This window comes from Hyperoodon ampullatus, assembly GCF_949752795.1.
Source record: "Hyperoodon ampullatus genome assembly, chromosome: 16".
NCBI classification, from domain to species: Eukaryota; Metazoa; Chordata; class Mammalia; order Artiodactyla; family Ziphiidae; genus Hyperoodon; species Hyperoodon ampullatus.
In genome coordinates, this window is record NC_136929.1 from 67773839 (window position 1) to 67789168 (window position 15330).

Consider the following 15330-nt stretch of genomic DNA (forward strand, 5'->3'; position numbering starts at 1 on the left):
TCTCTCCAGAAACATCTTTCAGCACAAATAGGGCACTACCCATTGACATAGCTACCAAGGACACAGAAGTACCTTTCAGTATCGCCCCTTTCCTGTCCTCTTGTTTAAATGCCTGTAACAGTTCTGTTCCCCTTAGCCTCCTGGTGTTCAGCCCAAGAGAAATCACCCTTTAGGTATCCTCCTAACCTCAACACTCGTGAGAATGGAAAGAGATAGTGAATTACTGCACAGGCTTAAATTGGAGAATTTATGAAGAATTTCTAACCCAAAGGAGGACTTAATGTATTTCCTTTTTTTTTTTTTTTTGGTAAGCCTCCTTTGATGGTATTTGTTTTCTATGTTTAGGGCTGCTTTAGAATGAATCCCTTCCTTCTAAAATGATACATCTCAGCTGCCTCAGCTACCTCCTTTCTCCCTTAAGTCAAATCCAGGGACAAGCACAGTTGCTGTCTTTCATAAAGCCTCAAGCTGAGGGGAGTTTCTCTGGTCTGGTTCTGGAACTGCAATTCTTTCTGACCTTTCTTTTTTTTTTAATTTTTATTTTATATTGGAGCATAGTTGATTTACAATGTTGTGTTAGTTTCAGGTGTACAGCAAAGTGATTCAGTTATACATATACATGTATCTATCCTTTTTCAGATTTTTTCCCATATAAGTTATTACAGAATATTCAGTAGAGTTCCCTGTGCTATGCAGTAGGTCCTTGTTGATCATCTGTTTTATAAATAGTAGTGTGTACATGTTAATCCCACCCTCCTCATTTATTCCTCCCCCCGACCTTGGAACTGCAATTTATGCCTCCTTCTTTAGGCCCCATCTTTGCTCTACCTGTTGCAGCAGTGTAGCGAAGTGTGGGAGGGATGTGTGTCAACATTAGAAGTGCCATTAACTTGTTGGGAATTTTTTCTTCTTTTTCAGTTTCATTACTGTGTCCACAAGGGTTTCAGATTTGTAAACCAACCCTCCCATCTACACCTCATCAGAAATTACTGATACGAGCTTGCTGATTTTTTTTCCAGCAATTATATTTTATATATTTTTAAGCTCATCAAAAGAAAAAAACCATTGCTGAAAGATGGTGCCGTCAGCAATTGTCTTATTATACAAACACTGCCTATAAATTGAAATAATCCTCTTTGTCTCTTCAAATGGAGGTGGACAAGACTATTAACTTTCTGTTGTCCTCATGTCCCTTCACCTATCCTTTTAAAATTTTTATTAGGTGCTTTAGTGTGTGGGTTGAAATCCATAGAGGACAAGCTATTAAAAATTACTGGTCGGATGTGGCTCCTCAGTAAATACTAAGGCAGCTTGGCAGATCAGAACGTAACTCAGGTGTTAGGCCTGATAGAAGCAATGGTTTCTATAGACACAATAGACACTCTAATCCAAGTAGAAAATGTGGCCATTGTGCTGCTCTGGGTTTCTTTTGGCTGCTGTTTGTTGTTCACTGTTAACATTATTCTGGTTTTTGCTTTTATTAGTGCAAGGAGACCGAGTGGGGAGCATGAACTGTTGGAAGGACCCCTTTTATGGATGCGTTACATCAGGAACTAGCAGAGCAACTGGGGAGAAATGGAAAACAGGTGAGTGGAATATTGCTTATTACTGCTCTGGATTAAGCGCCTGGGAGAAATGGGCAGTTTTGCTGTGTGCTGTGTGCCTTGTATTCTAGAAGGACTGGTAGACAACCTGTTAATGCAAACTATATGGGGAAGATTGTCAACTGAGAAGCTTAGGGCAGCGGTAGGGCTGTGTAGGCAGAAAAGTTATTTTCTCAGGTTAATAAAGAAAAGAAGTACAGAGGGAGGCTGATTCTGTGGGCACATACTTGAAGCTGGACGATTCTGGATGGGGAATTAGTTCTAAGACAGGGATGGGGTCACCAAGAAGATTTGGATGAGACTGAAAATACCCAGAAGTCAGAAGAATTTGGCTTTAAATCGAAATTCCTTTACATGCCATTTTTATTCCTTGTAAAATAACTTGAGCTACACAAGTCAGTGTGTCAAATCTTATTACTAATGAGCAAAAGAAATAGACAAGATCCAAGAATGCACCCCTAAGTTTTTCTGATTATGAAAGTTCAAGAATGAAATGGTGTCTCTTGGCTGCCCATGGATAAAAGTGGGGAATTTATGGTGTGTCGTTCCGTCTGCACCCCAGGAACTCCCAGTCTCTGCTAACCTCATCTGGGGTGTGGGACCAGAGATTACATTTTGTACCATGTTTCTTCCTTGGGAAGAATTTTTTATGTTTACATTTTGCTTTACAGCATGTAACCACATTTCCAAAGTTATTGAGATTTAACTCTGTTTAACTAGTTCATAGGTTCCATGACATTCCCCATTTGGAGATTCTTAAATTTTTGTTTGCTTTTTGGTCAAATGAATTACATTAAGAAGTTTTTCTCAGGAAGTTATGTGACAGAGACTGTTTTTATACACGAACAACAATTTGGCTGAGCACGAGATTCTTGGCTTCTGACGTTATCCTCACGATGGTTTTATATGTATTGCTCTGTCTTCATCCATCCTTTCATGTAGCAGATGAGACCTCTGAGGCCCACCTAACTGTTTATTGTTTGTATACTTTTGTCAATGCGTATGGTGGTTCTGTTTTATCTCTTAAGTATAAACGTTACTATACAGTGTAGATAACTATTTTATCTTCTAGCACAAATAACAGAGGATGGGTATAAGGCACTGGGAATAAACCAGGGTTACAGAAAAGTGTAGAAACTTATACTATGAAAAGGAAGGAAGGCCTGATGGAGACTGAGGGTCACACATAATAACCAGGTAGAAGAAGCCCCCATACTAAGTTGTACAATGACAGACTAGCCAAGTGTCCGAAGAAGAAATCTGAGCACCTAGAACGGTTCTTGCAAGATAAATCATGTGTCCTTCATGATTTAACAGCATCTCTTTCAGTTCAGATATTTTTTTCTCCACAAGTAAAACCTGGAGGAATTGGACTTCAGCTCATTCCTACTGATATTATTTTCAGCTCTCCTAATGTCTTACCATAACAAAAGTTTGGCAGTTCTCAGAGATCATTTGCCATGGACTTTGAATTAAAAATTAAATATTGTTCTGTTCGCCTTTGTCGGTTCCTTTGGAATAAATCACTATATCCTGATGCTTTCCGGATACTTGTTTATACCTCACTTGTAGCCATTATGTCTTGCCTTTAATGATATCATTTTATGATATAACAGACATTTCAACAAAAGTTGAACTCCTTAAGGACAACGGTATTTGTTCTTGTGACTTGGTAAATACCTGCTGACTTCTGGGAGTTAGCTCTTATAGGCAGTATCCTGACATAGGCAAGATCATCTCAGGTCTTTTAATTTGGTGACTAGTCTCTCTTCATTGTTATGACATCTTTAATTTGAAAGTGTTAAAGGAAGTGAACTATGAACCAAAGTCTATTTTAGTTTTAAAAATTATACAAATACTTTTTGGTAAAATGTATTGTACTTTGAGATATATATAATATGAGCTATATATGTGATATATATATAGAAAATATCTGTAAAATTTTAGATTTGTAATATCCTATTTCTCATATATCTTACCTCCTTTGACTGGCTACTTTTATGAAACGTCAAGCTTTTCTTTTCTATCCATTTTCATAAGTCTGTATTTTTTATCACATTTAAACTCCAAGTTTTAGTTCCATTTTAAATATTCTACTTCTTGTACCCTCCATTACAGTCTCCTGTCCACATATCTTTGGTGGCTGCTCTTATAGTTGACATCCAAGTTCAAAGGTCATGTCTTCAGCAGGACCAGTCCTGACCCTTCATCCTAAAAAACAAAATCTATCTTTATTCCAGTTACCTGATCACAAAGCACTGTCTTAGTTTCTTATCCAATAAAAGGATAAGAAATGACTTATCAATTTCTTTGTTTATTCTATTGATATATGTCCCCCTCCCCAGAAGCCCACACAACAGAATGCAAAGCCCATATGTGACAGGCCCTGTCTTTCTGGTTTCAGGGCTGAAGCTCAAAGCATGCTCAAAGCAGGCAGTAGTTAGTGCTTGTTACACTGTAAGCCTTCAATGTGTGTTTGTTCAGTGAAGGGAGTGTAAAATCACTCTCCCCACATGTCAGTGAATCTGAAAGGAAATGTTTGAAGTTATGGTGAAGAATGAGTTATCATAAATGATAAACCAACTCCACACCAGGACAAGCCTCCACTGAAGTCCTATTAAAATAGACGAACACCTGAGGGCTTCTGGGGGTGGCAGCTGCTCTCCTTTCAGAAAAGGCCTAGTCCCTCCTCCAGCCAGAAGCCCTCAGTGCAATCTCTCCCCCATAGCTCCTTCCACCTGTAATCCTTTTTGACGGAATTCCTTGCTTCAGCCCAGGCCAGTGACATTTCTTTCATGGCTGGGCTGACTGCCAACGGCCCAGATAAAGGCAGAGACTCGAGTGGAATATTTTGTTCTAGGATAGTGTTCACCTTCCAGCTGCTTCATCTTCCGGGAGGAGGGCAGTCTGTGCTTGGTGCGGAGGCGGAGAGGTATTTCTACATCTGATAGCATGTCTGAGATGGACCGGGGACAGATCCTGAAGCATTCTGGGGAGAAGCCAGTCTTCCTGCAATCCTGGGAACGTCAAAGCATCCCCAGTTGTGCTGTTCACCCTTCAGCTGCTCAGTGATAAACACAGTTTTATTACTCACGCTTGAATCTCTTTTCCCGGTCAGGACTGACTTCCAGGAGCCTCTGAGTAACAATGACAGAAAGATAATTTTCTTTAACCTTTCACATAGGCATCTCACTAGCATAAAGTCAGAAGCAGCTAATTCCTCTGACTTCAGCACAGCTGAAATAAAGGCCATTAGAAGTCATCCAGTTGGAAAAATAGTGTTAGGGTTCTCGAGAGAGTACAGAAGTATGAATGGTGAAATTTCTGCAAGTGGTCAGGTCAGTTTAAGAAAGGATCTCTCTGGGGGCCGTGTCCTGGGTACCCTGCATGGGGTTTGGAGGTGGCAAGTGAGCGGAGGTGGTGGGGAGGAGAGGAGAGACAACAGAGGGTTATGAACTTGGCTGCTGATGGATGAAGGATATCTTCATATTTTCCTATCTTTTTTAGGGGTGGCCCCTTTATAATCCCAGGCTTTCCTATGGTCTGTTTCATACACTTACATTTTGGTCAAGCCTTCTGACATTCTCAAAGTACTATTCTGTGGGAGATAAAAGGCTAATTTTTTTCTGCTAGTCAAGGGATTTTTTTTTTTCCTTACAAAATTGCCTTGTATCTTCCCTTCTCACAAAATGCAAGCAATCCAGATATTGTTGAGATCCCTTTCAGAGAACTGACCTTTCTAGGTTGTTAAACTCTTTCAGCTCCTGGAAAAATAGATTACTTTAGATGAGGTCTAAAGGGCTGATGAACGTGTTAAATCTACTATGATTCCCACAGCTAATGATTTTTATAGAAACCTTTCACTGGCTTCACTGTTGGAATGAATAACTAAGGGTTGGGGGAGAATGGCCTCACTTGGTTGTTTGCTCTCACGCATATTAATTCATAAAGCTGAAGACCTGGAGGGAACATTCTGAGATAAAAGCCTCCATCCCCGGCCTCCAGGGAAGAATTCATTCAGATACCTCAAGACATCAAGTCGACTGCACTTAACAATCTCCATAAGAAACTCTGCCACTTCCTTTAATAATATGCCCCAGTGTCTTATCAATCCTTACAGACAGGTGATTTTTCAGGAGCCCTAACATAAATAATTCCAAAACTAGGTAAAAAAGGTTATTGTCTGCTTCACTCACCTGTGTAGCCTCAATTTCTTAAAGTGATTGGCATCTAGTAGGCACTAACTAAATACCTTTTGAGTAAATGAATTAAAAAACTGAATAAATATATAAAAATTAAGTTATACAGCAGAGAAGGTGACATAATTGTTCTAGTTAACAAGTATTACTGAAAACTTACTCTGTGCATAGTGCTGTTTAGGCACTGTGTGAATTTTGAAGACGTAAAAGGGAAAAGAATCTGTTAACTCCAGGTTCTGACTATTTCTCACAACGTAAGAAGGGTCTATCTATATACGCAAGTAACCCCAATCCAAAACAGATTAGAAAAGGTACTATCACTATAATCCAAAGTATACTGAGATAGCATGAAACAGAGACCTGTATTTGTATCAGGATGAATAAAGATGGCCTGGCAGCAAGATTACGAGCAGTTTTGAATTACTGGTAGGATTTGGAGGTTGAAGACCTTTCTTGGTAGAGGTGATGCCCAAAGCAAAGACACAGAGGCAGGAAAATGCAGGATTGGGCCCTGAAATACTGAGCCGTCTGGTGTGTCTTTAGGGTCATATATGTCTGCACATGTCCATCTGCTGGTGGTAGTGATGAAGCAGGTGGAAGCAGGTGGGAACAGGCTGGAAAGGTTTTCTGGGACCCCTAAAGACAGCCGCCAGAGAGTTCAGAGTAGAAAAAGATCATTCTTGTCCCATAACACCCTATTGCAGGTACTATGAAATCTGGAATTTTTGTCCATTTTGTCTACAACTCTATCCATGGCCCCTAGAAGAGTGCCTGGAAACTAGTGTGTGCTGGGTAAATGTGTGTCGAGGGACTATGAAATACTATTAGTCCAAGGATGGCAAATGTAAGTCATGCCTTTGTGGAACTGTTCTACTCTCATTTGTTTACATTTTCTCTGCCAATGAGACAAAATTCAAACTGGAAAAGGTAGAACATTATCAATAAAGGGCATATAAGGCCAAGACAGTAAAAAAAAATCTAGACTCTTACAATAATTTCAATATTTGGGACTACTGTAAAATGATATATTAGGGTGCTGAAATAATTTTGGATATAATTCCACAACTACAATCAATAGTTTTTTGAGAACTCATGGAGAATAGCAAAGGTGACAGGAAAAAATTGGGGCTAATACTGGCCCAATTCTTAAGGGCAAATGCTACCAAGCAGTATACTAAATTTCGATTCCTGGCTAAATTCTAAAATTCTAGATTATTATTAAGTGGTTTATTTGTAAGTACTTGGGGTTGCTGATGGTAGTAGTAACTGTGCCACTCCTAGCTAGAAGGTGGTAGGAGAAAGGAACTACGGATGAGAGACGGGTCACAGATTAAAAGTGTGTCCTATAGGTACACTTTCAGAGCAACATAGCAACAGTGAAACCAGCATGGTGTGGAGTCATTGGAAATGAAGGGGGTCTTCTAATCCAGTGATAATTAACCAATCAGTAAGACAGTAATCACGTTGTAAATGGGTTAAGCTCTGCAAACAGAGACTGTAGCTGTAGAAACAAAGGATAATCTTTAATTGGAAATTACTACTGAACCCATACTCTGACAAATGCACACATACATGGTACCAAAGCACAGAAGCTAGAGTCAGACTAATTTAAATTAGGCCTTAATAGAGCTTCAAATGTGCAACCCAGGCTTTGCCACAGAAGTCCCACCTTTTAGGGTTATCTTGAGGTTCAAATAAGGTAATGCTTGGAAAGTTCTGAGAACAACGCCTGACACCGAATTAGGACTTAATTATGAACTATTTTTAGTAGTACAATAAAAATTAAACATCTTTAAGATTAAATCTTTATAAAAATTCTATTTGTAATTAAAAAAGAATAAACATCTTACTTTTCATGAATTAAAAAGTGGGAATAAGCAACAGTGAAAATATTTGTTGATCTCTATAGTTCATTCATATATTCAGGCAACAAGCATTTATTAAGCAACTTCTATCTGCTAGTACTTCTTCCCTAGATACTAAGGTTGGAAAGACAACTAAGACAATGTATTTATTCTTAAGTGGCTCAATATAGTGTGGGATCTGATAATTATATCATCTATAAGACCTAAAATACTTTATTACACATATTTGTTTCATAACTATCCCCATTAGACTGTAAGCTCCTGGAGGGCAAAACTGTTTCATTTCCGACACTAGAATACAGCCTGCTACCTAATGTACACTCAGTATAGGAATGGTGACATCTGATCACATAAAAATGGACTCCAGCTATAAATACTTTGAAATACAGAATGTGATATAACAGACATTCTTTTAAAGAGAGAAATGAAATTCCTCAGTTGCCAAGATTAAAGATGGATTGGGAAACCAGAGCTAAAAACTCGAGTTGATGCTGCAGCTACTCTGGGTGATGGTGCTGGTCTCAGCAACAAGGGATTTAGGCTTTAATGCCAAGAGGCACAGGAGAGAACTACTAAAGAATGGACTTCATAAAGGAGAAAATTGAATCCAGAGGAATGACTGTTAGATAAGAAACAACCGTGAGCCAGGAAGTTGGTAAAGACGGGTAAATGTAAATAAGCACTGACCATTTAAAATATTGGTCTATGGGCTTCCCGCAGTGGTTGAGAGTCCGCCTGTGGATGCAGGGGATACGGGTTTGTGCCCCGGTCCGGGAGGATCCCACATGCCGTGGAGCGGCTGGGCCTGTGAGCCATGGCCGCTGAGCCTGCACGTCTGGAGCCTGTGCTCCGCAACGGGAGAGGCCACAGCAGTGAGAGGCCCGCGTACCACAAAAAAAAAAAAAAAAAATTGGTCTATGATGATTAATCTGGGGGACAAACAGGCAAGGTGAACTAAAATATTGACACAAATAGCATGTGAGATGGAGGAAAAGATATCTCCTTTTCTAGAGGAAGAGAGATAATGATCAAATTTAGACTTTTTTAGGTCAAGCATGTAAACTAAAAATTCAAAGGTAACCTTTAACAAATAGCTTATATAAATTTCAAGCTAGTAGAGAGTAAAAAATGAAAGTAAAGCAAACAATAATTGATAGAAGACAGAAAAGAAGGAAAAAAAATGGTAAATTGAAAGCACTAAATAAAATGGTAGAAATTAAGTCCAATCACAAGTTTTAAATAAAATAAGTGCTAATGCTTAAATCTGCAATTAAAAATAGAGATTTTAAAAAAATAGAGGTTTTAGAGTAGGATTTCAAAAATCTAGGATATGCTCTTTAAAGACACACACTTATAACAAAAGGGCTCAGAAAAGTTAGAAAAAAGGAAAAGAGATGTACCAGGAAAATATTAAATCAAAAGGAAATTGCTATATCTATATTAACATATTTTTTAAATGCAAAGACTTAAATGTATATAATATGCTATGAAGTCAATTATAAGAGTTATATGTTATATTTGGTATTTAAGGATATATTGCACTGGTGAGGAATTACATTTTTCAGAGCAAAAATCTTGGGCTTTTTCTTGATTTCAACTCTGAGTATGAATTATGGTCAAACATACATAGTGCTAAGAACAACAGCCAACAGACAATGATAATAACAAGCATTATCTGCCAGCCACTGTATAAGTACATTTTACAGTTTAAAGTTGAAACAGTCCTCTGAGATAGTTATTCTTACTAACTCCCATTTTAGAGATGAAGAAATGGAGCTTTATGGAAATTAAGAGGTTCTCCCAGTGATATGAGCCAACCTGGCACTCGAATCTGTGCCTGTCTGACTGCATGATAGTGTGTGTAGCCACGATGCTCTGTGGCCTTGGTTTGCACAGAGACCTCCTGATAGATGTGTGAAGAGCCAGGAGACAGGTGGGGGCAGCACAAAGTGGAAGTGAAGATCCCACACACCAGGTGCTGTGACAGAACGTTCACCTGGAAGTTGAAGGACCTGAGACAGAAGGACCTTGCTGCTTTTAGAGTCCTTTACTTCAGCCGGGGAACTCAGAAAGCTGCAGCCCTGCGGGTCATGGAAGGCTCCTGGGGTAAAAATCTTGAGTGCCAGCAGGTAACTCACCTTGTCTCAAAGCATCCTGCTACTCTCACAGCCACCACAAACAATGGCCCCCTGTGTAAGGAGGACTGGGCAAGGGACACATTACCTGGACACAGGCCTTCATCAACCCCAGGAGGAAGGGGTGCCTTTTTTCTAATTCCGCACAAAGAGGCTGAATGGGCCAGTGGCAGTTCTCGCTGTTCCTTTTAGCCCTGGGAACCCAGGCACCAGAGGCACAGCCAAGTCCTAGTCCTACCCACACATAGACTTTTTAGGGGTCTGTAAAGACTGCTCTGAAAATCTGTCTTAGCAGGATGCCTAGAAAATTCTGCTTCGGTTATAATACCTTAAAGATGGATGTCTTCTGATTGGCATAAATCCATTCAGGCCCTTGTGGATTTCCCAGTGCAGATGTCTAACATGCATGAAATTGTGGTTGTCTCAGACGCAGTGAGTGCTGCTGAAAGCATCTTTACCACTCGATGGCAGGAGGTTTTTAGGTGGCTCATGCCTCTGGCCTCCTTTCCTGACCCCATTTTTCAGGCAGGAATCTACTATAAGCCACACTCCTGACACTTTCAGCCTTTCAATTTCAGCCTTTAAAGTTGTCTAATTTCATGCTGAGTACAAGTTCAACACTTGTCTCTGTCATTCCCCTTCATTTGGTCAAATGCTTGTTTTACTTGTATGTCTATGTCTTCACAATTTATTTGACTCCAGAGATCAGGGAGGACAGCATCATTCACTAGTTCAGGAAGTATTTCTTGGGTGCCTGTTATATGCCTGGGGCCCTTCTAGGTTCTGAGGATACAATGGCAGACATGGCAGTCAAGTTCTCTCTGAGCTCACCTTTAAGTTATAGATAGGGAACAAGTCAACACACGCATAGATAGATAGATAGATACATAGATATACTATATGAGGTGATGATAAATGCTATGTGGGAAAATAAAGTAAGCTAAAGTGGAGAGGGTGGCTGGGGAGCAGTGGGGTGGGGAACATAATTTTATGTTGGATTTTCAGGGAGGATCTTCCTGATATTTGAGAGAGAGAGAGAGAGAGAGAAGATTGAGCCATGTGGTGTGGAACATGTGGAATCTGGGGAAAGAGCATCCAACAAAGACAAAAAGAATTACAGAAGTCCTGAGGCAGGAGCCTGCCTGGTGTTTTCAAGGAAGGATAGAGTGGCCCACTGTGGCTGAAAGAGAACCAGGGGTGGGAGAGCAGAAGTGGAAGTGCAGGAGGGAGCCGAATCATGCAGGCCTTGTAGAGCATGGGAAGAACAGCTGGGTGTGAGGGAACCATTGCAGGTTTTCATTTCTAGCTTTCATGTTCAGTCTAAGGTCAGTTTCTACAAGCCTCAGATTCTTCATCTTTGATTTCCCCCTCTGAGATGTAAAACCATAGGGATATTTGAGCAGAGTCATAAAACCCGATTTAGCTCTAAAAGATTCCTCTGGCAATAGCTCAGCAATGTTTATATCTCCACTGGGTGAAGCGTATTTTCCATATAGTAGGTTTATTAAACACATTAAAATAAAGGGAAATTCTGATTTTCCAGGTTCATTTTTATGTACCTTTATTCTGGATTAACCAGCAACAAGTGCACTGATATTTAAAATGGTTCCAAATATTTATTAATAGAGTAAGTAGTAAACACCAAAACAAAAATAATGAAGTTTGATTCTCCCATTTTTTTAGTCCTTCACTTCTTATCTATAATGTAGTCAGACTATCCTGGGAGATAACAAAACGTATTTAAGCTAAATAAATAGTTATGGTATCAAACATAGGGGCTTGCGTTCAGTTATTTTTTTAAAAGGTTGTTAAAATCTGGGGTGCATCACAATTAAGTCAAAGAATGAAAAAATAGAACTCTGATGCATTTCTTAAAGGTAATATTATCTTAACTATTAATGACCATCAGTTTTGGAAACATCGATTATTGACGTTTACACTCAATTTGATATTCAAATAGAAAATTATTTCTTTTCTGCTTTGCTTGAATCAGGATGATATATCAGAATATAAAAACATTTTCTCTCTTTTATTTTTGACTTTTTGATAATATTTTTATTCCTGTACACTTAGGAAATTTACTAGGACTTAAAGTAAAATATGTGTGCCCCGGGAAAGTTATTAGAAAATTGTGATGATACTTTCTTTGAACTGACGTCTAAGGAATTACCTTCTGGTGGCAGAACATTTTCCCCCACGTGCTACTATATTCTCAAAATATTTTCTTGTAATTAATTTAATTCAACATATATTAATTTGCACATTTTGAATGTTTATTTTATATTATAGTATGAGTGCAGGTAGAAGGTTAATGAAAAGGACCGTGGTGGAGATCCAGCCAGCTAGTGTTCCTCTGAAAAAGAAATTTTAAAACAAGAAACATTCAGTTAGATTTCAAGATGGCTTGTCAAAAAACATGCTGCCCATAAACTGTGGAAGTGCAAACAAAAAACTGTTGGAGCCAAGAGGAAAGAGATAAGGTCAGCAAAATTGCTGACTGTGCCAGAAAGAGCTGAAGGGATGAAAGGGAATAAAAGCTTTTTCAAATATATTGAAAAAAGAGAGAGAGCACCAGAGAGTAGGACTGCAGATGAATAGGGAGGGAGGAATCCATGTTAGCTAAAGTGGCTCAAGACTGCACTGCTTTTAAAAATCGGTGTCTGACAAGGCAAACGCACTTTGGGCAATTGGGACGTAATGAAGACCTGGTTTATTAGAAAATGACTTAGGCAGCTGATGGTATTTCGGCATACTAACGGGCAAAATTTAGAATCCTCGAGCATGCCTGCTGCTACCTGCTCTAAAATGTCTATAAAGTAATTTGCCATCTAAGCTACTGCCTGTATCCAGGAGCGAAATCTGAGTCTGACTTCAGCCCTGAACACCTCCATGAAGTTAAAAAATTAAATAGAACATAAGAAGTCTCAATGGACTTATAAAAATAACAGGATACTAAGGCCATGAGTGTTAACCCTCCTCTTGCCATCAGCTTCCCCAGTGTCATTGTAGCCTCTATCTGCATCTGTCTTCTGATCTTTAATAAGGATGATTATACTCACTAACCAACAATATGTGGCTCAAGAGAGTTTAGTGTGTGTCATAAACATAATGTGTTTGTGAAATATACAATTAGGAAAGAGAATGGATTTGAGTAAGAATTAAGTTGGGTTCAGTCAGCCCACACGGGTAATGTGGGTAAGGGGTTACTGGCTGTGTGACCTAGGACAAATGACTTAACTGCTCTGGACCTTTTTTTCCTCATTTGTAAAATTAGACTTGCCTATTATAAGGATTAAATAAGATAAGGCATGTAGTGCTCAATAATATCAGCTATTTTCATCAGAGCAAAATCTTCCTAGACATGGAGAGAATGCCAGAATTCCAAGACTACATTTGTGCAGTGAGCTTACAAGAGTTGGGCTTCAAACATGCTTTTAAGAATATAGCAACTGTAAAAGAATTTGAATCAATGAAATCTAAACAATTAAGTGTTGCACAGCTCGACATATGTCAACAAACCTCAAAGGTAAAGGTTAAGCGCTGAATTGTGCCTTATTGTTTAGAAGGAGAGCTGGGAAGTGCAGTGAGACTGAAAAAATGCAGTCATGTTTGGCCATCATAAGAGGGACAGTGAACTCATAAACTCACAGAGATCTGGAGCAGTCAACTAGCTGGGTACTAAAGTAGTCTGTGTTGAAGGCATTACATTCTGTATTTGCCTTTCCTACACGTGTGTACTCAGAAAGATAGTATTGGATGCCTTCCATAATGATTAATTCCCTTGTTTAAGGGCACCCAGGGTTAGGGGCAAGGCAGGGTGCTGGACCCACATCCTCACCTCTCTCAGTCACAGATCATACACTTTGTGGTTGGGAAGGAAGCCCCTTAAAAGATGCAAGAAAGAGGATGCCTTGCCACTGAGAAGAGGAACCCTTGGTGGCCTCAGAACTTGAGAGCTCTGGGGATCAGCAGAACTTAAGTACGATGCAGTGAGCTAGTTTACATGAATCACACCAGTCATTGAGCTTCTAACCAAATACTGAGAGAGAGCCTAGTGATATAAAAGGGAGTAAGATGCAGTTTGTGTGCCAGGGAAGCTCAAAGCCTGGAATAATATTGTGTTATAAGTGGGACCAGAAGCATCCATTCAATCGCTCATTCATTCATTCAACACATATTTATTGAAGTTCTACCATGTGCCAGGCACTGCTCTAGGCACCAAAAGCAGGAACAAAACATACATGGGTCCATGACTTTATGAAGTCTGCTTTCCATCGGGGAGGGTGGGTACCAGAGGATACATAATAACATAATTGTCACATTGTAACTGTGCGATTTTAATTTATGGAGGTGACTGAGTGATGACATGGAGAAGCTAATGCCATTGAAAGAAGATTTTGGTAACTCACATTTCCTGAGCGGAGGGGCCACACCATGCCACACAGGGCCACATGGGGAGCACCAGTGTCATTCAGGAGACAGGCAGAAATGGAGTGAGGGGAAAGCCCAGACAGAGCCTTTATTGGGGGAAAGGCAACGCAGGGCAAGGTAAACAGTTTAGAATTGGCTAGTTCGAATAATTCCAGCAGGCTTTGGGGTTTGGGGCTTTCCCTCATTGTCTGGTACCCAACCCTGGGTTGATTAGTTTGCATATGGAAGACATGCTCCTGGGCGAGGACTTGATTATCTCCAAGAATTAGCTAAACTTGGCAATCTCTCTCCAGTCAGTGAGACCACAAATGCCAGGTCAACAAGAATACAGAAAATAAGAAAATATAATTAATATAATTGGCCCTATGGTGAATGGATGCCAAATAGACAAATATAGAATCTAAGAAAACACAGAACAATTATAAATAAGCAAAATTATGTAGTGTGTTATAAGGTGATAAATGTTACAGAGAAAAGAAAAAATAGAGCGAGGCATTAGGACTTAGGAAGTGCTGGCGGGTGGCATGCGTACAGATCACAGCATTAAATACTATGATTGGGTAGGTCTCATGGAGAAGGTAAGATTTAAGGCAAACCCTGAGTCAAGACTTGCCTCCCTATAAAGATTCTAATATTTTAGTAATCTAGCAAGTTACAGAAACCGAATACATCCATGACATTCATTTTTTCTTTCATACATTCATTCAGTTGGTTGGTTGATCAGGCAGTCAGTTAGGTTTAAAAATATATTTATTAAGCACTGCTAGACACTGGTGCTAAATAGAGAATGGTGAGCTAACACGACATAAGCTCTGCTGTCATGTAGCTTATCAGCTAGATGGGGAGACAGATATTGACGTAATGAAAATGCAAATAAATATGTAACTGCAGTTGAAAAATAGCTACCTAGTGTTAAGAGGGCCTGTAATAAATGTGTTTGATCTAGCTTGGGGGGTCAGGGAGGGCTTCATCGAGATCTGAAGGATGGCTAGGTGTTGAGTAGACAAGGAAGGGAGAGAATAGTTTCCAGGTATAGGAAATAGTGTGTGCAAAGTCCCTGAGGTGGAGGACCTTTGAGAAGAGGCAAATGGAGAGA

The 15330-nt window shown here is 39.6% G+C and overlaps 1 protein-coding gene across 1 annotated transcript in view; it reads left to right on the forward strand.

Annotated features, from left to right (window-relative positions):
• Positions 1–1483: 1483 nt before the first annotated feature.
• The window catches only part of LOC307064933 (uncharacterized protein), a gene marked incomplete at its 3' end in the record, with an annotated part of 176156 nt that continues 162309 nt past the window's right edge, over positions 1484–15330 (forward strand). Inside the window, exon 1 of the mRNA XM_079721639.1 lies at positions 1484–1586. Coding sequence (XP_079577765.1) covers positions 1533–1586 — 54 coding nt within the window. The 5' untranslated portion in view covers positions 1484–1532. The remainder of the gene's footprint in view (positions 1587–15330) is intronic.